Genomic DNA, 23,421 nt, shown 5'->3' on the forward strand with positions numbered 1-23,421 from the left:
GAGACTGGAACTTAATGTTAAATGCATGAATGAAAGGAGAAAAAGTTGCCGTTCAGTACTTGTAGAGGAAGATTTTTTTGGACTGTTCACCATGAAAAACAGGGATTTCTCTTTATTTTACTGTAGAGGAATTAAAACCTTCAAAAGAATACTGTGTGGCAGGGGTGTGCTGTGGGGATATGAAGCAATCTCGCGCAGGACCCCCACCAATGCATGGCAATTTTAGATGGAAAATACAAACACCCAGGTAGAAAATATAGTAATAATTTAGCCAGCATCGTCATACAAGAGAGAGCTAAGTGTTTTTTACTACACTTGTGTCGTATTCATCTTCCCAAGTCTCCTGACTCATGGACTGCAACTTTCATCATGCACAGCCATGCACAAGGGAAACACAGTCCATGGGTGAGACATAGCCATTAAGAACCAAAGTTCCAAACAAAACAAAAGAAAATACACAGAACGGAAAAAGAAGAACAGAAAAGAAGTAGAAACTAAGATATAAAGGGATCATGTAGAAGATGAAAGAGGCACTGATGCAGCATTTCTGTTACTGAAATTGACACCCAGCTTCAAATCTAGCTCCACATTTACTTTTCCCTTAACTTCAGTGGTGGAAGGGATAGAACTAGAACTGAAGAGATGAGCAACAGAAGTGACTACTGAGCACTTTCTTCTATTCTGCGCCTTAGGCTTACTACTCATATTCCTCTTCATTTCAGATGATGACGACGAAGAAGATGGGGATGAGAGAGGCAACACCGAGGGGATCTCGAAGTTGGTCCGAGCTTTCGACCCTCTGAGCCTCCTCGCCGCCGCGTCGTATGCACGCGCTGCCTCCTCCGCCGTGTCGAACGTGCCCAGCCAGTGCCTGCACCGCCCGATTCTGTCGCGAATCTCCGCCGACCACCTCCCCCACGGCCGCTTTCTCACTCCTCTATAGCTCTTCTGCACGGAAACGTCACCGATATTTTTCTTATCCACCACTGTCTTTTCGGCACCGAAGCGCTGCGAAACCGGCACGAACCCCGAAATCCCGCCACCATCACAGCTGCTCCCACTCTTTTTCCCTCCAAAGAGAACGTGTTGGCCAACAACCGCAGCTATTCCGTCAAGAACCGGAGGAATTTCGGCTTCCTTCTGGGTACCATCCCCCAAATTCCCCGATAAATCGGCCAAAACAGCACCATTGCTGGGCAGGTTGACGAGCTCCGGGACAGAAACAGAAGAAAGTGAGAAGTGGGCTCCAAGAAGGGATCCGTAAAACGGTGCGGTTTCGCTCAAGTAGCGTAAGGTTTCATGAACTTCGAAGGATTCAGGCTTAGGAAAAAACGTAACAGCTCGTAAAGCTTCTCGGTCCATGGTTTTCCCGCTGTTGTTGTGCTGAGAAGAGAGACACATTCATGGAGAGTGATGAAGTCCTACAGTCCCCGTTTATATATAACAGCAGAATAAAACATTATTTATTAAAATATTTATTGTGTAATTAATTAAATAAAATATGAAAATAAAAAAGATTTTATTAAGAATATAAGAAGATATTCCTGTCAACATCGATGAGACACCAATCCCTCATATTTACATGCTCGTCCGACCTCTGCAGGAAGGGATATACGCTTGTGAAATGTCGCAAGTACCCCCACGATACGCTTTGTGAATGTCTCACTGTGGACGAAGAGATGGGTACAGGAGGAAAATGAAGTGATGGGATTTTAATGGTGTGGATGATCTCGAGGAATTGATGGCATATCTGAGCCGTGGGATCGGGTTAACGTGTAGGTCAGCGTCAGGGTGGCGTCAAAGGACAAGATTGTTTGACTGCTAAGTGATGGGTATTTGATGGCATGCATTATATGGGAGAGATGTTCTGGTGGTACAGAGGTGCATGTGGAGGACCGTTATGTAAGAAGGAGATGTGGGTTTGGTTGCATAGAGTAGGATGAATCAGTGGCCTACATTGAAACATGAAAAGTCCTGATCATGTCAATCACCCAAGTTGGGCCCGCTCAGGGGAAAATCTAAAATCGAATTCCAAAAGTTGATCACCACCGTCCATTCTTTTGTTTGATGCGTAGCCCGTAATGATTATTTTTACGTTCAAGTGCCATAATGAAGGGAAGTTGAAATTTTTGTTATTTTTACTTTTCTTTATTCTGCAAAATATGATTATTTTTCAATATTTATTTAAATATGGCTACAAAATCTATAAGAAAAGTAGAGTTATCATGAATTCTAAGTCCTAAAAAAATTAGATGGAATGAAAAATCAAATAACAATAAAAGTATATCAAGTAAAGATTTAGAAAATTTTAAATAAGAATTTTATTTTATTTATTTATAGTTATTTATTTTAATATAATAAAATAAAAATATTGGTTTTACTATCGAAACAAAAATAAATCAAATTTCATAAAAATGTTGAAAGGATAGTTCAAAAATAATAAAAATATACATATTAAAATTATTTTATTAAAAATAATATATATATATATATATATATATATATATATATGATATAATTATAATTTTTTATATTTAATGGTAATATTATATGGATAGATAATAAAAGTGAAATTTTAAAGTATGCAATTAATACTAATTTATAATAAATATTTGATTTTATTAAAATATTAATAATTTATATAAATTATATTGTAATAAAATGGTTATAATTTAACTTTAATATGAAACTAATAATTTAAATTATTTAAATTTATTAAAATTATATAAAATAAATAATTTAAATTGAACTACAATTATAATTTATAATATTAGTAATTAAATTTTAAATTGACTTATGCATATAAATTAGATTGAATATACAAATTAAATTGTAAATTTTGGAAACAAATCAAAAATAAAATTAGAGCAATATAAGGTAAAAGTGGGTTTCTATTAAATATATATATATGGACACACATACCACACCAATGAAAAAATAATAGAACAAATTAGATTAATATAAAGTTTAACAATACACTAATACCTTGTGTTATGATATTTATAGTGTGTTTAACAGTAATTCTTTGAATACGTTTCTAATCTTTTTAATCTTTAAAAGATAAAAATTTTAAAGTATTAAAAATATTAAAAATACTTTTTAAAATTATTATCAAACAGAATTTTAGAGTCAATTTTACAATAATTCTAGGAAGGTTTTTTAACCTAAAAAATATATTTAAAAAAAAAATTAAAATGGTATTTGGTAAAATTTAGAAAACATTTTTAAAAATCTGAAAAATCATTTATGATATTAAAAAATCACTTATAGAAAAAACAAACTATGGTATTGAAAGATAAAAATCTTAAAGTGTTAAAAAGGTTAAAAATGTTGTAAATGAAAAGAATGAATGACCACATTGATGGCCATTATGAACTCCCATTACTCATCTTAAAGATGAGTAAATGGAGTTCATATTATGAAGCCTATAAAAGGCTTCTTACCCCTCCATGTAAAAGCATCCCGAGAAAGAAAGAAAGCTCTTCCTCTCATTCTCTCTCTTTCTCTCTTTCTTTCACTTTCTCAATTCTCTTCTTTGATTCCTTCTTCCATATTATATATCAAAGTAAGATATATTTTATCTCTACTACTTTGATTTGCATTATATTTGTCTTTGTTTTACAACACGTTATCAGCACGAATTGCTCTGAAGGTAATTCTCGTATCTTAAACTTGAAGTTATTTATATAGAATAAAATTTTACATATTTATATTATTGTTGATTTGTTTTGTTACATATTGTTAAAAGTTATAAACAAATTATTTGATTTTGTTTATAATCAAAATTATACCAATGCTATCAAGTTATTATAACTGATTTTAATAATATTGTTTTGTCATATATATGAAGTTATTTGACAATGTCGAATATCACAAAACTCGAATTTGTGGCACTTGACATTTCGGGAAAGAACTATCTATCTTGGATCCTTGACGCTGAATTACACCTTGATGCAATGAACCTTGGAGCTACGATCAAACAAGGAAATCAAGCATCCCTGCAGGATCGCGCAAAAGCATTGATTTTCCTTCGCCATCACCTCCATGAAGGTTTAAAAAATGAGTATCTTACAGTAAAGGACCCTTTTACTCTGTGGAGTAATTTGAAGGAAAGATATGACCACCAGAAAACTGTGATTCTCCCAAAAGCTCGATATGATTGGATGCACCTAAGGTTGCAAGATTTTAAAACTGTTAGTGAATACAACTCTGCACTTTTCAAAATCAGCTCTCAATTAAAGCTGTGTGGAGAAAAAATCACAGAGGAAGACATGTTAGAGAAAACTTTTACTACGTTTCATGCCTCGAATGTGCTCCTGCAGCAGCAATATCGAGAGCGTAGATTTACAAAATATTCTGAATTAATATCATGTCTTCTTGTTGCTGAACAAAATAATGAGCTTTTGATGAGAAATCACCAGTCTCGTCCAACTGGATCTGAACCATTCCCTGAAGTGAATGCAATATCGTCCCAAGCTCGTGGACGTGGACGAGGACGAGGACGTGGTCGTGGTCGTGGAAGAAATCCCCGATACCATGGTTCTTATAGTAATAATTCTCAGAAAATGAAAGCCTCATTGCACCACCAGAAGTGGAACAATACTGAGACAATACAAGAAAATGGGAAGCGTTTACAAGATAAACCTCCTAAGAACCATGAGAATAATTGTTATAGATGTGGTATGAAAGGGCATTGGTCGCGTACCTGTCGTACGCCCAAACATTTGGTCGACCTCTATCAAGCATCAATAAAAGCTAAAGGAAAAGAGATAGAGATGAACTTTACCGATGGTGATGGATTGGACCTAACCTACTATGACATTGATTTCTTTGGAGGTCCCAATGAAAAAACAGACCATTTGATAAATGATGAAAAAATTAACATTGATTGATGTTACTTTATATATAAAATAATATATTATTATGTCTTATATTTACATCTGATTTACTTTGTTATTTACATTATGCCCTGTTTTTTTGTTATATCTGAAATCCATGTGTTATTTGGTCTCAAGATGAATGAGGATGATGTATGTCTCGCGGACTGTGCGACCACGCACACAATTCTTCGAGATAAAAGATATTTCCTCGAATTAACATTAATAAAAGCTAATGTAAGTACCATATCTGGTACTACAAACTTAGTTGAAGGCTCTGGAAGAGCAAACATAATGTTGCCAAATGGAACTAGATTCCATATAAATGATGCGTTATATTCTAGCAAATCCAGAAGAAATTTGCTCAGTTTTAAAGATATCCGCAGAAATGGATATCATATTGAAACTATGAATGAAGATAATGTAGAATATCTTTATATTACTTCCATCATATCTGGCCAGAAGCTTATAATGGAAAAACTCCCGGCTTTCTCCTCTGGGTTGTATCATACAACTATAAAGCCTATTGAATCATATGTTGTCGTGAACCAGAAGTTCAACGACCCAAAAGTTTTTGTCCTTTGGCATGACAGGCTAGGTCACCCAGGGTCTTCAATGATGCGTCGAATAATCGAACACTCACATGGGCATCCACTAAAGAACCAGAAGATTCTTTCGCCCAATGAATACTCATGTGCTGCCTGCTCACAAGGCGATGTTTTTACAGCCCGCTTTGCGGATTGTCATTTTAATGAGAGTGTTTTCCCATCATTAGGGAGAGAAAAGTCGATTCTTGAAGAACGACGAGAAATTAGTTGGAAGGCATCTACTATGACCCATCTTGATCCTCGTACAAATCAATGTGAACTAGAAGTTCAAAGGATCATTCATTTGCAAAATCTTGCAAATCAATTACCAGATGCATTCATTGATACCAAGAAAGTGACAAAGTCACATATCCCGACTGCAAATACTCCAGCACGGATTGATGTCCCTGTAGGACAGTTAACAAATGAATCTAAGATACGCCTGAAGCGTGGTAGACTTGTCGGCTCAAAGGATGTAACTCCCCGGAAGAGGAGAACCCAAGAAAAACTTGGCACTCTAGAAGAGACCATCAAAATGACTAATCAGTTTAAAATTGATAAATCTATAGCCCTAAAAGAGGCACAAATAATGCAGAAAGCCCCCGAAGAGGCACAAATTGAACAAGAAGCCCCCGAAGAGGCACATATTGAACAAGAAGCCCCTGAAGAGGCACAGGTACCTGAAAATTGTGAGATCTCAGTAAGTTATGTACAAACGGGAGAAAAATGAGATCGAAATAATATTGTTATTAACAATATTTTTGCTTTCCAACTGGCCTCTGATATCATAATAAATGATGAAGATCCCGAACCACGAAATGTGGAAGAATGTCGACATAGAAATGATTGGCCAAAATGGAAAGAAGCTATACAGGCAGAATTAAACTCATTAACAAAACGAGAAGTTTTTGGACCTGTAGTCCAAACACCTAAAGATGTAAAGCCTGTTGGGTACAAATGGGTATTTGTACGAAAGCGCAATGAGAATAATGAGATCATAAGATATAAAGCGCGATTAGTAGCACAAGGTTTCTCGCAGAGACCTGGTATTGACTACGAGGAAACATATTCTCCTGTCATGGACGCAATCACATTTCGTTTCTTAATTAGTTTGGCAGTCTCAGAAGGACTGGATATGCGTCTCATGGATGTTATTACAGCATATTTATATGGATCCATGGATAATGATATATACATGAAAATCCCCGAAGGATTTAAATTGCCTGATGCAAATAATACAAAGCCTCGTAGCATGTACTCAATCAAGTTACAACGATCCTTGTATGGATTAAAGCAATCTGGACGCATGTGGTACAATCGCCTTAGAGAATACTTGCTAAAAGAAGGGTATGTGAATAACCCTATATGCCCATGCATCTTCATTAAGAAATCAGAAACCGGATTTGCAATTATTGCAGTGTATGTTGATGACTTAAATCTTGTTGGAACTCCTGAAGAGCTCACAAGAACAACAAATTACTTGAAAAAAGAATTTGAGATGAAAGATCTTGGAAAAACAAAATTTTGTCTCGGCCTGCAGATCGAGCATTTCCCAAATGGAGTTTTAGTACATCAATCAACATACATTAAGAAAGTTTTGAAGCGTTTTTATATGGATAAAGCGCATCCTTTAAGTTCTCCAATGGTTGTCCGATCACTTGATGTGAAAAAGGACCCATTTCGTCCTTGCGAAAAGGATGAAGAGTTACTTGGTCCTGAAGTACCGTATCTTAGTGCTATTGGTGCACTTATGTATCTTGCCAATTGTACACGTCCAGACATTGCTTTTTCTGTCAATTTATTAGCAAGATACAGTTCCGCTCCAACTCGAAGACATTGGAATGGTATCAAACATATATTGCGTTATCTTCGCGGAACTACTGATATGGGTTTATTTTACTCAAGGGAATCAAAGCAACAATTGCTTGGATATGCAGATGCAGGATATCTTTCAGATCCACATAAAGGCAGGTCATAAACAGGGTATGTGTTTAATTGCAATGGTACTGCTATTTCATGGAGATCTGTCAAACAAACAATGGTAGCCACATCATCAAATCATTCGGAAATACTGGCAATTCATGAAGCAAGTCGTGAATGTATATGGCTAAGATCTATGATCCAGCATATTCGAGAATCATGTGGACTCTCCTCTATCAAAGGTGACCCGACAACATTATTTGAAGATAATGCTGCATGCATTGCACAAATAACAGGGGGTTATATTAAAGGAGATAGAACTAAACACATTTCACCAAAATTCTTTTATACACATGAACTCCAGAAGAGTGGTGAAATTGATGTGCAACAAATACGCTCAAGTGATAATCTAGCAGATTTATTCACAAAATCATTGCCAACCTCAACATTCAAGAAGTTAATACACAGGATTGGAATGCGTCAACTCAAGGATATCGACATGAGGGGGAGTATGCTTGTAAAAGGGTGTTAGTGTACTGTACTCTTTTTTCCTTCGTCCAGGTTTTGTCCTACTGGGTTTTACTGGCAAGGTTTTTAACGAGACAGTCCTAATATACCAAGAAAAGAATATTGTACTCTTTTTCCTTCGCTAGGTTTTTCCTATAGGGTTTTTTACTAGCAAGGTTTTAATGAGGCATATTCTTTTAATATGGTGGTCATCCAAGGGGGAGTGTTGTAAATGAAAAGAATGAATGACCACATTGATGGCCATTATGAACTCCCATTACTCATCTTAAAGATGAGTAAATGGAGTTCATATTATGAAGCCTATAAAAGGCTTCTTACCCCTCCATGTAAAAGCATCCCGAGAAAGAAAGAAAGCTCTTCCTCTCATTCTCTCTCTTTCTCTCTTTCTTTCACTTTCTCAATTCTCTTCTTTGATTCCTTCTTCCATATTATATATCAAAGTAAGATATATTTTATCTCTACTACTTTGATTTGCATTATATTTGTCTTTGTTTTACAACAAAAAACACTTTTTAAATTTATTGTCAAATAAAATTTATGAGTATGTTTGACAATTTATGAGTATGTTTGGCAAAATTTAGAAAAAAAAACTTTTAAAAATATGAAAAGTCATTTATAAAATAAATACAGTGATTTTTCTAGAAACACTTCTAAAGAAAATACTTTCATTAAAAACACGTCAAATAAAAATACTTTCAAAAACACTACTATTGAAATAAGAACGGAGTTTAAAAAAACAGTTTTATGTTTTTAAAAATTTATATTACTGTTTGGTTATTGTTTTCTATTTCCAGTTTTTAAAAATAAAGTGAAATAAAAATCAACTTTTAGAGAACAAGTAAAAATTGTTTTCATCGGTTTCTAAAAATAATAGAAAAACACATACACTATTATTTCCCTTCTACATAGAACATTTATTTTTCAATTTTTTCCGTTAGGCAAATTAACTCCAAATTAAACAAGATTTAATGTGTTGGATTTATTAATAAGTCTATTAATTTTTAAAATAATTTAAAATTTAAATAATAAACTCATTAATACCCAAAAATTTATTAATATAATAAAATATTTTTTAACATATAATAAAATAGTATATTTTCTACTAAAAATATAATTTATGATTTTATTATAATATTACTATTTATGTTTTACTAAAAAAAATATATATTTTTAAATTTATTTGTAATTACAAATTATTTTCATTTTCAACAAGACTTCAGTTAAATTTAATTAATTAATATTATATAAATTGAGTTTAAAATGTTTTTACAAAATCAAAATATTTTTTTATAAAAAAAAAACCAATATATTCAAACAAGTCTTTTTGTTTTTTATTTTTAAAATCCTTCTATAATAATAACTTCCCAAATATTCTTAATTTTATAAAACATTAAAAAACTTTTTTTTTTAATTCTTTAACTTTAAAAAAGTTTCTAAAAATACATAAGAAATCATAATCAAACAATTTTATTTTTTAAAAAAATAATTAAAATACTTAATTGACTTGTATTAAAAATAAATATTAAAATTATTTTTATTTTATAGAAATTTTTGTTTCACTACAGTAAAAAAATTCTTTCATAATTAAAAAAAAACATATTTATCTTTTATGGATATAATTTTTATTTTTTAATAAGACTTAATTTGAATTTGATTTCATATCATTATAAATTAATTTTATAAAATAAAAATAATACATTATTTTTAAAAACAATATAAATTCTTTCATCCAAACAAACTTCTAACTTTTTATTTTTAAAAACTATTTTTTGAAACATCTTATCAAACCCTCTGATTTATTAAAAATTCTAAAAAAATATTTTTTATTCTCTATTTTAAAATTAATTTTATGTACAAACACAATTCTGTCCTTTGTAGAAGACAAAGGTTTATGTACAAACACATATGATTAACAACTGAGATCCTCGTTTAATGATCATCATTTTCACATTATTTTTAGAATTTTTGCTACTAATATCCAGACACAACTTCCTCATATTTCTTTCTAAAATTTTTATTGTTCGGATTTAGACTACTTGGTATAAATTGTACACGTCCCATCAAATTAATACAAGTGTACTGTGTTATCTGCATGAGGGTTAATAATGGCAAATAAAAGGCTATAAACAAAGGCTCAAGAAATGATGATAATAGTATCAAATTCTAGTTTAAAAATACGAATATACATTTATTATTTAAAAAATAATAATAATTTAATACCTATTAGATAACTAGTTTTCAAAATCATTTTGAAAAATGAATTTAAAAAAAAAATTAACAACTGTTTTATGATGTTTTATAAAACACAAGTTTATTTGGATTATATTTTTAAATATATTTTAAAAATAATTTTTATGTTTGAAGCTTTATTTTTAATTATTATACATGTTTTTATAATTATTTTTTAAAGCAATTTTAAGAAAAAAAAGATGAAAACAATTTTTTTTTTTAACATTTAGGGTTTTTTTTAATATTTTTAAAAATAGTTTTCTATTTTCTAAGAAAAATAAAAACATATTTGATAATAAAAAAATTATTTTTTATTCTTAAAATAAAAAAAAATATGATGTGTTTAAAAAATATTTTTTAAGTGATTTCAATTGTTTTTTATTTTTGTTTTTTATTTTTGTTTTAAAATAATAGTAATGTAAAATGATTAAAAATAAAATATTATATATAAAAAAGTATATTTAAAAATAAGTTAAAAGCTTTTTAGATTCCTAAACAAACCAATCTTTTAATGATTCTACATGCTCTTAAGTTTGTGAATTGTGATAGGTGGCAGAGCTAGGACCTTAGTTGAAGGACAACTTTTAATATATATAAATTTTTATCAATTATAAGGAATGTGGGTCTTAGCTCAATGGTCCAACTCTGACATTTTTCGGGGGGACAAAAGCTGGGTCCTGAGTTTGTAAGAAGTGGAGCTTTATGTTTTTTTTAAAACAATTTGAGGGGGGCCCTTGCCCTCCCTGTTGGCTCCGCCCCTCAATGTGATTGAAAAAGTAGAACTCATTTTATCATAGAAATGAAAATGACTCTTCACAAATATAAATTTTAATTTTGATAGTTAATTTATACAAAAATAGTTATCTCTTCCCATTTTAAACAACTTTTAGGCCATGTTTGGTTCGGAAAATCTGAAGAGAAAATGTAAGGAAAATAAATAGAAAGAAAAATAAAAAATAGATTAGAAATTGATAAATTATTTTATTTGTTATTTCAAATTATTTTATATATTTTAACTCATCGATATAAAGATTAAATAATTTAAACATACATAAAATCTTAATTAATTTTAATTATATTTAATTTTCTTTTATATTTTTTATAAAACAACCAAATATAAAAAAATAATTTTTCTTTATATTTTTTTTCTTTTCTTAATGTTTTTCGGGAACCAAACACAACCTTAATTTTTGTAAAATTTTCTTAGGCTATCTTTTATTCTTGAAAAATACTAAAAACAATATTAAAAAATAAATTTTTTCATATTTGATTTTATTATGAAAAATACGAAAGAAATAAAATATAATTAAAATTAATAAAAAATTTATATATATTTAAATTATTTAAATTTTATATAAAATATTTAAATAAGAAAAAATAAAATTGAAATAAGATATAAAAATAATTAATTAGTTTTAAATTTATTTTATTCATTTATTTTTTTTCTTGTATTTTTCCTCAGGAAATAAAGAAAGTTTATTTTCTTAAATTTTTTCTTTTGAAAAATCTTATCAAATATATTCTTCATAATTAATTAATTAGTTTCAAATCATACTCCAATATATGATCCCAAAATAAGCATAAGCTATACCCTTGAAGCCTACAGTACAAGGGTGGTGTTCCATGCAGCACCATCTCGTCATCCAGCTGCACACATTCAGAGAACACCCAGTTTAACTTTCTCTGTTTGTTGCAAAACTCAAACAAGAAGGTTCTCCTAATTGATAATAAGAGTAGGGACAATCACTAGGAAGAAAAAGAGAATGTCGGTCTACATAACCCCCTCAACACAGAGTGAAAGAGAGGGAGAGAGAGGGAGAGAGAGTTTCCCAATGACGAAGAGCGGAGCACGCGAGAGTTTTAGTGTTCTACGACACCCTTCGGTCCGAGAGATCTTCCCAACCATTCCCTCTGGGGGATGGAGAAAAAGGAACAAGACAAAGAAAGTATGTTATCATGATATCTTTATTAACCTTGTACTTTGCTCTTTGCAAAGTTTGATGCGGTGTGTGGGCTTATGGGAAATGTAAAAGTGCTTCCTGCATCTTCTTTTTGAAGCCATGGATGGAAGCCACTTTTCAATATTCTTTTTTCCCTTGTTTCTCTTTCGTAAGAATAGTAATCGGAAGCAATTAATGGTGGGGTTGCTCTTTGCTCCCTCTTTAGTGTTTTGCATTTGCATGATTCATGTTTGACACGTTTACGCAAGCTTGGATTGGAGTTGCCTCCCAAGTCTTGTCATATTTCTGATTATTTATCATTTAAAATTTCATTTGATTTTTTTGTTTTAAAATAACAATAAATATAATTAATAATTTTTAAAAATTAGTAATTTTTTGGAATTATTATGCAAAATTTTGAAAATTATTATTTTTTATTTTTGGTGGGTGGGGGGGGGGGGGGGGGGGGGGGGCGCGCTATTGCCTTTACTAATCAAGTCAACCTTTAGAAGACATCCCCACTTGGAAAATGTCAAAACTACCCTTATGCTCATTTTGTTCGAAATTCCTTAAAATCACCCTAATTATTTACTTTATCTAAAAAAAATCCACGCACTGTTTAACATAAGCCTCATTCTTTTATTTATTTATTTTTAGTTTTATTAATAACAAATTGACTTTTTACTTAATTCCGCCGTAAAATTTCAACATTTTTCTCTCAAATATCTCAATTGCTCTCCATACTAGCAAGTTAAGGAGACTATCCTATATGTGTTTTATGCTTTTCAAATGTAAAAATTATTGAATTTTTGAAACGAACAAAGAAATATTTTTTAACATTTTTTAAATTCATGATTTTTTAGATTTATTGTATAAAACAATTCTAAAAAAATTTAATTTTTTATTTTTTAGTTTAAAAACTAATAATTTTTAAAATAATTTTAAAGTAAAAAAATTAAGCCAATTAATCTAATAATTTCTAAGATAATATTATCCTATATTTAATTACACCTTTATGTGTGTTTAATTATACCCCGCATCTAATAAATTTTCCCTAAATTCTCTAATTTTTTCATTGGGTACATAAACTCTAAATTAAGTAAAACTTGTTATGTTGAAATAGTTTAAGAGTCTTGTCATTTTTAAAAATGATTTGGAATTGACAAACCAAGTCAATTAATGCAAAATATTCACAAACCAAACTAGTTGAAAATGCTTATTTTTCTTTGTACACAATTATGTTTTAAAAAAAGGTTTTTCATCATGCAAATGAACTACAAATCAATTGATACTTAATATGTGAGATTCAAAAAACAATTTTAATAATTTTTAAAAATAACTTGAAACTCAAATAAGAACCAATTGATATCAAAATTTCCCTTATCAAAGTGAATCCTAACCCCTATCGTAAGTGGTAGTACATATGTATTGTATAAAAAAAAAAGTTCGGTTTTAGAAAAAAAATAAAAAGAGTTGATATAATAAAAAAAATGAATCCTAACCCCTATCATTTTAAATTTCATTTGATTTTATTGTTTTAAAATAACAATAAATATAATTAATAATTTTTTAACATTTTTAAAAATTAATCATTTTTTGGAATTATTTTGCGGGTAGCGGCTTTACTAATCAAGTCAACTTTTAGAAGACATCCTCACTTGGAAAATGATTTGGAATTAAGTAAATTAAGTAAAACTTGATATGTTGAAATAGTTTAGAAGTCTTGTAATTTTTTAAAATGATTTGGAATTGACAAACCAAGTCAATGAATGCAAAATATTCACAAACGGAACTAGTTGAAAATGCTTATTTTTGTTTTTTCTTTGTACATAGTTATGTTTAAAAAAAAAAGAGTTTTTCATCACGAAAATGAACTCTAAATCATAATTTTTTTTTTCTTTTTTTGACTTTCTAACCCTTAATAATTAGATGAATGATAATAATTAACATATATCTTTAAAAAAATCCAAAAAAAAAAAAACAAAAATAAATTTCTTGAAAGACTTACCTTAAATTTTACTCCATAGAGAATAAAAATAACCAATAGTGAAATCAATCTTGACGTTAATCTCTTTGTTGTTCTTTTTTTAATCTCTTCATCCATCTCTTTAAGGTTTTTCTCTCTTTTCCATCTTCTTAAGATTTGTCAAATATATCTATATATTAAACTAAAACTTCCGAATGTGGTTTAAAATTTGTAATTTCCCTGGTTTTTCTTTTTTTAACTAATGTATCATTATCTTTATCCTTATATCCTTATTATTATTATTATTATTATTATTATTATTATTATTCCCTTAAACTAAATTAGACATTACATTATCCCCTCTTATAAAAAAGTTTAATCTTTTAATCTTAGCATACTTGGAATTGGGAATGAAAACTAAATTAGGGATATAACATTCTCCCCTCTTAAAAAAAAGTTTAGTCCTCTAAACTTTGCATGCCTGAAATCAGAAAAAGATATGGAAACTTTTCCTTCATCTCACCTTCAAGTTCCCAAGTCATCTCTCGTTCAAAGTGATTACTCCATTGAACTTTGACTGAACTTTGACTAATCTAACTGTTGCACGATGTAACACCTTATCCATCATGTCAACAATTCAAATTATAACTTCGATCCTCATAAGATAGATTTTCTACTAATTGAATCGGTTCAAGTTCCACAACATGTGAAAGATCATAAACCTACTTTCTCAAAGCTGATATGTGAAATACATTTTGAATCTTTTCCAAACTTGAGGGTCAAGCCACCCTGTATGCTAAGGTGCCAACTTTCCCTAAAATTTCCAATGGTACCACAAACCTAGGACTAAGTTTCCCTTTTAAACCAAATCTCATAACTAACTTCATAGGCAATACTTTGAGAAACACATGATCATCAACTTGGAACTCTAAATTTCACTTTCTAATATCAACATAGTGTTTTTGTCCATTTTGAGTTGTTTTCAATCTTTCTTTGATTAAGGCATTTTTTTTTAGAAGTTGCTTGTACTAATTCTAGTCCTAAAATTTTTCACTCACCAACCTCATCTCAACAAATAGGGGACCTACAGTTTCAACCATACAAAGCTTCAAAAGGTGTCATACCAATACTACTTTGAAAACTATTATTGTAGGCAAACTCCACTAACGGTAAATGGTTGTCTAGTTACCTCCGAAATATAAAACGTGCTTGAAGCATATCTTCCAAAATCTGAATTACCCTTTTAGATTGTCCATCAGATTGAGGGTAAAAGGTTGTACTAAAATTTAGCTGAATTCCAAGAGCTTTTTGCAACCCCTTCCAAAACTAGAAGGTAAAACGAGTGTCTTGATTTGTTACTACATATATTGAAACTTCATGCATCCTCACAATCTCCTTAACATATAATAGGGCTAATTTGTTCAAGGACTAAGTAGTTTACTAGGCAAAAAGCAGGTTGATTTAATCAGTCTATTAATAATCACCCACATTACATTACAATCCACCACAAATTTAGGAAAACCAGAAACAAAATCCATTGTAATATGCTCCCAGTTCCACTTAAGAATGAGGAGTGGTTGCAACATACCAGATGGACGTTGATGCTCAACTTTTGACTTGCTAACAAACTAAGCACTGGGCAACAAATTAAGTGACATCAGGCTTCAAACCAGGCCATTAGTAAAGCTATTTCAATTCCTGATGCATTTTCGTCTCACCAAGGTGGACTACAAACTTGAAAGAGTGAGCTTCCTCCAAAAATTCCTTCTTGAGATTTCCAACTTAGGGTATATATAAACGGGTTCTAAATCTCAATATTTCATTATCCGAAAGTACAAAGTTAGACTTAGTTCCTCTTTTGATCCCATTTATAATTTGAACAACTTATAGATCATCTCTATGTAAGGAATTGATCTTCTTAAACAAATTTAGTTAAACCTTGAGAAAATAATACTTTAGACTCTGAAACTTCAAATTGAGTTGGTAGTCTATTCAATTCGAATAACATATGTGGTTGTCGAACTGTTAAGGTTGCTAAAGAACTAGAAGACTTCTTATTTAAAGCATTTATTACTACATTCACTTTACCAGGATGATATATAATAGAACAATTATAGTCCTTGAAGAGTTCAAGCCACCTTCTTTGTCTCAAATTCAATTCTTTTTTAAAAAGCAAATATTTTAGGCTTTTATGATTAGTGTAGATCTCACATGTCTCATAATACATATCTTAAAGCAAAAATCATTACTACTAATTCCAAATCATGAGTAGGATGGTTTCACTTATAGGGTTTCAGTTGCCTAGAAGCATAAGTTATGGCTTTCCTATTCTACATAACAACACAACTAAGCCCTTGATGTGAAACATCACTATAAATAACATAAACCCCATAACTTGAGGGGATTGTTAACAATGGGGCAATCACCAATCTATTCTTCAGCTCTTGGAAACTTTTTTCACAATCATCAAACCACACGAATTTGACCATCTTCTGAGTAAGCTTGGTTAAAGGTTGAGCAATCTTAGAGAATCCCTCCATAAAACGTCGATAATGACCACTAAATCTACGAAAATCCTAACCTTAGTTATCGAGTTAAGCATGTTCCAACTAGTAATAAGCTCGACTTCCAAGTCTACCAATATTGTCTCCGAAATTACATAGAAAAGAAAGGAGACTCTATCCAACCAAAACTCACATTTCTTAAGCTTAGCAAATAGTTGATTGTCTTTCAAAGTTTGCAAAATAATTCTCAAATGTTGCTTGTGCTCCTCACTACTTTGGGATTATACTAAGATATCCTCAATAAAGATATCCACAAACTGGTCCAAATAGGGTTTAAACATCCTATTCATCAAATCTATAAAAGTTGTAGGGACATTGGTTAAGCCAAAAGCATCACTAAGAGCTCATAATGCCCATGCTGAGTTTGAAAAGTGATCTTGGGTACATCCTTCCCCTTCACCCTAAGCTGATGATAACTAGAACAGAGTTCAATATTTGAGAATACATAAGCTCCTTGCAATTGATCAAATAGATCATCAATTCGAGGTAATGGGTATTTATTTCTGATAGTCACCTTCTTATGTTCCCTATATTAATAACTTATATATATATATATATATATATATATATATATATATATATATATATATATTGTTAGAAAAATTGAGCTAATTTAACTTAAGGTAATGACCTTAAAAGGAGGGTGAATAGGGTGATGATCTCTTTTTGCAAATTTAAATTATATAAAATATATAATATAAAAATATAAAAATAATTACATATAAAGTAAGAGAGTAGGGAAGAGATAATGCAAATACAAGATTTTTATAGTGGTTCGACGCAACCTAGCCTACGTCCACTTTTCTCTAGCTTCAATCTCAAGATTAAGATTCCATTAATTTAAAGCTTCCAACCCAATCCTTCAAGCAATACAATTGGATTATGGTTCCAATCAACCCTTTTGGACTTTTGGCTCCAAGCACCCTTTAACAATCTCAAAGAGATACCTCACTCTTGAACAACCCTTCAAGAGATACCTTACTCTTAAACAACCCCTCAAGTGATACCCCACACTTGAGACTCCTTAAGTGATACCTTACACTTAGATTTTTCTTCTCAAAGATTTAAAAATGAAGATATGAAATATTATCACAAAATCATAGTACAAAACTTAGGCTCAAATGATATAAAATAAACTAGGATTGAAAGGTGCACTAATGATATGCAAGTTTTAGAACAATGGTGCACTCAAAAACACTCTCCCAAGGCTCAAATATATTCAAGAAATGTTTAGGAAGGTTAAAACTCTTGAAATAATGGAGATTGAAGCATTTTTATAGAGGAAAAAAACCAAACTAGCCGTTGGGGGTTTATCTGGTTGAGCTTCAATTCAACCGGTTCACTAGCTATTAGTATTTAATGCATGGGAGGTGACCATTGGACCTTGATCACCTCTCTACTGGTTGGGGTCTAACCTTGACTGGTCGTACAAGTGTTCTGGAAGAGAGAGAAGGTTTTTACACCCTTCGACCTGTTGAGCTGAACAGGTTGATCGATTCCTCATCCTATTCAACCGCTTGAACCGTTTTTGACTCAACAACCATATTTTTCAACTTAAACCTTTTAAACATGTTCGAAAAGCATTTGACACAAGGTTTTAGTTAAAAATATGAAATCATCCAATTTTAAAATATTTAAAACAAAATAACTCTTGGATGATTTTGGTGCATAAATAAAGAATGTAATGTATGAAAAACCTAATGCACCAACAACCTTACAAAAAGATCATATGAAACTTAAGTCTTGAAAAACACTTTGCTTTGAGGTATTTTTATTTTTTTTATTTTTTATTGATTTTCCTTTGATTTTGACTTGATTTTGTCTTTGTGATTGTCACTTTGAAAATCTAATTGCCTAATCACACTTGAATTATAATTATTAGTTTCAAACCTTTTTTTATTTTCATCAAAATTGAAATTAATCAAACCTTGATTTCACACACACACACACATATATATATATATATATATATATATATATATATATATATATATATATGGAAAAAGGCTTACAAAAATTAATTTATGATGTCTTCAATTCGAAGAGCCATTTAATACCACTATTATTAATAATAATAATCTAAAATTGATCCATGCCTCAAAAGAGGTGAATGTATATAGAGAGAGGCTTACAAAAATTAATTTCAATATTATACTTTTGAAAAGTTGGATTGGAGATGTTAAAGAGATGAAATGAAAGGCTAGTGGCATGCCAATATAAGTAGAGATCTTAATGGTTTACGAGTGATTAATTAAAGGACTCCTAGTTACAGTAAAATTTAAATAAATAAATATTCGATAAATTAAAATTTTCGTTTAAATAATAAAATCTTTTGCTCCCATCTTGAATCTAGTGTTCTAAATTAATAGTTTCATTAAATGCATAAGATAATAATTCTTTTAGAAATTCTTAAGGGCCTAAATAAATATAAATTAATAATTGCAATAAAAAAAATACAAACAAAATTTCATAATGTAATATTAACTAACTTTTTGTAATTTTTATTTTCTTCATAATATAATATTTAATATTTTTTAAAAATTTTATATTTTTTCTAAATTCAACTTTTTCTTGGAATCATCGCATACTTAACTTTCTTTATCTTCTAAGGCATTAAGTTTTCACACTATATCTTTTTCTTTTAAAATCTCTTAGCCTTCTTTGTATTAACTTTTGATTGTATATATTATTTTGGGATTTATAAGTCATGCATATACAAGTATCATATAGTAGAAACATAATTCTCTCTTTAAATTAATAAATATATATTTATTAATAAATCAATAACTTTGTTGAAATAATAATAATTTCTCTTGATCTCGAAAATCTCTTAATCCAAAAAATATTTTTTTCGAAGGATTTTGCTAGTTGAAACTCAATACAATGAATTAGTGGTGATTATAACTCAATAAAAATTATATTTGTATGATCTAGTCATCGAAGTCTCACCTTTGTAAGACGTGAAAGACAAGGAGATTTGTGGACTCTCATCATAAATCGAAGGATTCAACCCTAGAGATCAATATTGGAAATCACTCACAATACATTCAATTGTAGTATTTATTTTATTAAATATTTAATCTTCTAGTTTTCCCAATGTTTTTAGAATTGGACCAATCATTGAACCTAAAAAGTTACTGATTCACAATTCACTAGTTGAACTCTGGTCGAACTAATGACATCATAAATATATAATTTATATATTATTAAAATTTAAAAGAATTATAAAAGTTTTAAAAAATATATAAATAAATAAAAATTAAATAATATTTATTTTTCTTGTCTTATGTATAAATATAAATGCATTAATATTTTAAACTTTATTAAATGAAATATGTATAATATTTAAATGTGAATATATTGAAAATGAAAGAAAATTTAATTATTTAATTTTAACTAATTTTATTTAATTTTTATAAAAATTACTATTTTTATTTAATATTATAATTCTTTTTAGCAAAGAATATATTTCTTTTGTTTGCCGTAAAAAAAAGTTGGATGTAGTTCAGCGGTCTGTTAGCTCATTTAATGAACTTGAGGTCAGGGTTCAAGTCTTTTGGGTGGGATTTTGTACATTTAATGGAATTGTTCAATTGGGCCTTGGGCTTTTTGAATAATAAAAATGAGGGGGGTGGGTTGGGCCTACTTGAATGATAAAAGGAGAAGGGGCATTGAACCGGAAGAATTTCCAATTTTCCTTCCATGGTAAAAGAATTTCCAAAACAAAGAGCACCTCCTCCACCCTTCAAGACGAATTATGAACTTCAATTCTAATTTGAGAAAATTGGAAAAATATGTAACATAATGTAAATATTTAAAAATAATCATAATAATTTTTCAAATTTCAAGTTAAAAAGATTAAATACATTTTATTTCATTTAAAAAGACTAATTAATATTTTTTGAAGACAATAACTAACATATCCTAATTTTTATATTCTTTTAAAATGAAAAAATAATTATGGTCATGTATGCATCATTTTCACTAAGATTCTTGCTCTCTTCTACTTCTTTTCCTTCTTTCAGTCCAATTGTTCCTAGAAAACCTTTTCATTTGATTGTTTATATTAATGATATAGGTTTTGTATCTTATAAATATATCTATTATTTTTTTTAATTATTTTTATTTTTATTTTAATTTTTTATGAAACCTAATTTAGATAATACATTTATGAAAAGTATTAAGTAGCTTTTTTAGAAAGCAAATTCCTTTTTATTTGACTAATGAAAAAAATGTTAAAAAAGAAAGTAATGATCTTTTTTGTGTTTAGTTCTAAAATGTTAAGTATTTTTTTTTCTTAATGTAAAAATTTGCTTTGGACGATAGAAAAATATTTCATGTTTGATTGGAAACAAATTCTACAATTTTCAAAAGGAATAATTACAAATTATTTTCTCATCCACTCATCAATTATCCAAGAGTGAAAGGTTGTTTTGTAATCATTCAAGTTTAATAATGATTTAAAAAAACTTTTCTAGTTTTTCTAACACTTAAAAGTAAGGGTTTATTTGAAAAAGTTTTTAAAAACAGTTTTCAATTTAAAAGAATAGAAAACAACTTTTAAAAATTCTTTTACATGTTTGGTAATTATTTTTGAGTTGTAATTTTTTAAAAACAAGATTAAAAAAAAAAAAATTCAAAGAACAACCTCAGGTTGTTTTCTATTGTTTTTTAAAACAAAAGAAAATTAAAAAAAGGCAAAAAGAAATTGTGAATGAGAGGCTCGATAGAGAGAAAAGTTTCTCATCCTCAAAATGCATAGAGAAGAGTAGAATGCAGAGAAGACACGAAGAACAAATTGTTGAGATATTAGGAATGTTTAATATTAGGAAAGTTGAGATATTAAGATATTAAGATATTAGTTGTTCTTTCCTTATATCATTCCTTTCTTCTTCTATCACTTCTTCAATTTCTGGGTGGTCATTACTACTTGGTTCCAAAGTTGTACCACTCATACCCAACTCACCTGCTTCCTGGTTCACTAGTTCAGATTGTCCAGATTCATCTTCTTCAGAGATATGATAATCATAATCGAGAGTTTGAATTTCCTTCTAGTACTCCCCCTGAAGTTCAGACTCAAATGAAAAATACATTGAATCTTCATGAAACACCACATCCATTGTAATAAACATTCATCGAGTTGGAGGATGCTAACATCAATATCCCTTTTTGTGCAATGCATATCCAGCAAACACACATTGCAAAGCATGGGAAGTTAACTTGGTGCGTTGGTGTTTGTGTAGATGCCCAAATGCCACGCAACCAAAAACACGAGGAGGTAGATTTGGGACTGTTGGGGCAACTACGACATTAGTAAGAGCTTGGAGAGGTGTTTGGAAGTTAATTGAGCTAGAAAGTACCCAATTGATCAAGTATGTGGCAGATATGATTGCTTCTCCCTAATAAGATATCGGTATTTTTGCTGCTATCAAGGAAGCACGAACAACCACTAACAAGTGCATATTTTTCCATTCAATGACTCCATTTTGTTGGGGTGTATTGGAACAAGTAGTCTGATGAATGATGTCATGTCCTTCCAAATACTTTTGAAGATCAGAACTCTGATATTCTCCACCATTATTGCTATGTAGAACCTGAACCTTTGCATTGTACTTCACCGTATAGGTCCAACGACACCCAACCCGAACCTTTGCAGTTAAAGACAGTAATACTTGAACTGTGTTGAGCCTAATCAAGTATCAACCGATAAGGGAAGATACCAGAGACTTGTGGGAAGATTAATGTACTTAGCTCATACAAGACCAGATCTTGCTTATGCATGAGTGTAGTAAGTCAATACATGCATAATCCTGGAGGGCAACATATGAATGCAGTCATGTGTATTTTGAAGTATTTGAAGAATGCTCCTAGGAAGGGAATTTTGTTCACTAAAAATGTTGATCATCAGAGTATAGAAGTATATACTGATGCTAATTGGGCCGGTGCAGTGGATGATAGGCGATCTACATCTGGTTACTTTACCTTTGTAGGTGGTAATCTTGTGACATGGAAAAGTAAGAAGCAGAATGTCGTCGCTCGTTCAAGTACAGAAGTGGAATTTAAGGGTATGGCTCTAGGACTTTGTGAGGCATTATGACTAAGACTCCTCTTACAGGATTTAGGTTGCCTATCTAGGCAACCAATCCAATTGTTTTATGACAATAAAGCCGCATGTGATATTGCTCATAATCCAGTACAACATGATCGTACAAAGCATGTCGAGATGGACAAATTCTTCATTAAGGAGGAGTTGGATGATAAGATTGTGGAATTGCCTAAGATTCAATCAGAAGATCAATTGGTCAATATCTTCACCAAAGCTGCAATCTCAAGTCGAGTGTTCTAAAAAATTTTAGACAAGTTGGGCATGTGTGACATCTATGCACCAACTTGAGGGGGAGTGTTGAGATATTAGGAAAGTTGAGATATTAGGAATGTTGAGATATTAAAATGTTGAGATATTAGGATATTAGTTGTTCTTTCCTTATATCATTCCTTCCTTGTTTCATGCTTTCCCATTCTTAGAATGGTGGTTACCCTCTATATATACTCTGTACATGAACAAATGAAATAATCAATGAAAAACTACCATTCATCAATTTGAAGATAGACTTCGTCTCTTAGGTTAGGGTTTTTTTTATAATGTTTTTCCTCTGTTCTTTCATTGTTTTTGTTTCATTTTTTTGGCTTCTCCATGGAGATTTTGGTATTTTGGCTTTTTCTATTCAACTAAAAGTAACTCATTGATATCAACCAACATAATTAAACTAAACTTATTGATAACAAGTTCACTTTAGTCATATTGGTTAA

At 30.3% G+C, this 23,421-nt stretch overlaps 1 protein-coding gene across 1 annotated transcript; it reads right to left on the reverse strand.

Moving 5' to 3' along the window:
• Positions 1-246: 246 nt before the first annotated feature.
• On the reverse strand, positions 247-1,368 carry LOC117922631 (ethylene-responsive transcription factor ERF084-like). Its single transcript, XM_034840800.1, has one exon. It carries the CDS (start codon positions 1,360-1,362, stop codon positions 511-513), a length of 852 nt encoding a protein of 283 aa, XP_034696691.1. The 5' UTR covers positions 1,363-1,368; the 3' UTR covers positions 247-510.
• Positions 1,369-23,421: the final 22,053 nt, after the last annotated feature.

The sequence above is a fragment of the Vitis riparia genome, chromosome 9 (genome assembly GCF_004353265.1).
Source record: "Vitis riparia cultivar Riparia Gloire de Montpellier isolate 1030 chromosome 9, EGFV_Vit.rip_1.0, whole genome shotgun sequence".
NCBI lineage: Eukaryota > Viridiplantae > Streptophyta > Magnoliopsida > Vitales > Vitaceae > Vitis > Vitis riparia.

Excerpts from the sequence above, each read along its gene's own strand:
- LOC117922631 (XM_034840800.1), bottom strand. The coding sequence starts at position 1,362 with ATGGACCGAGAAGCTTTACGAGCTGTTACGTTTTTTCCTAAGCCTGAA.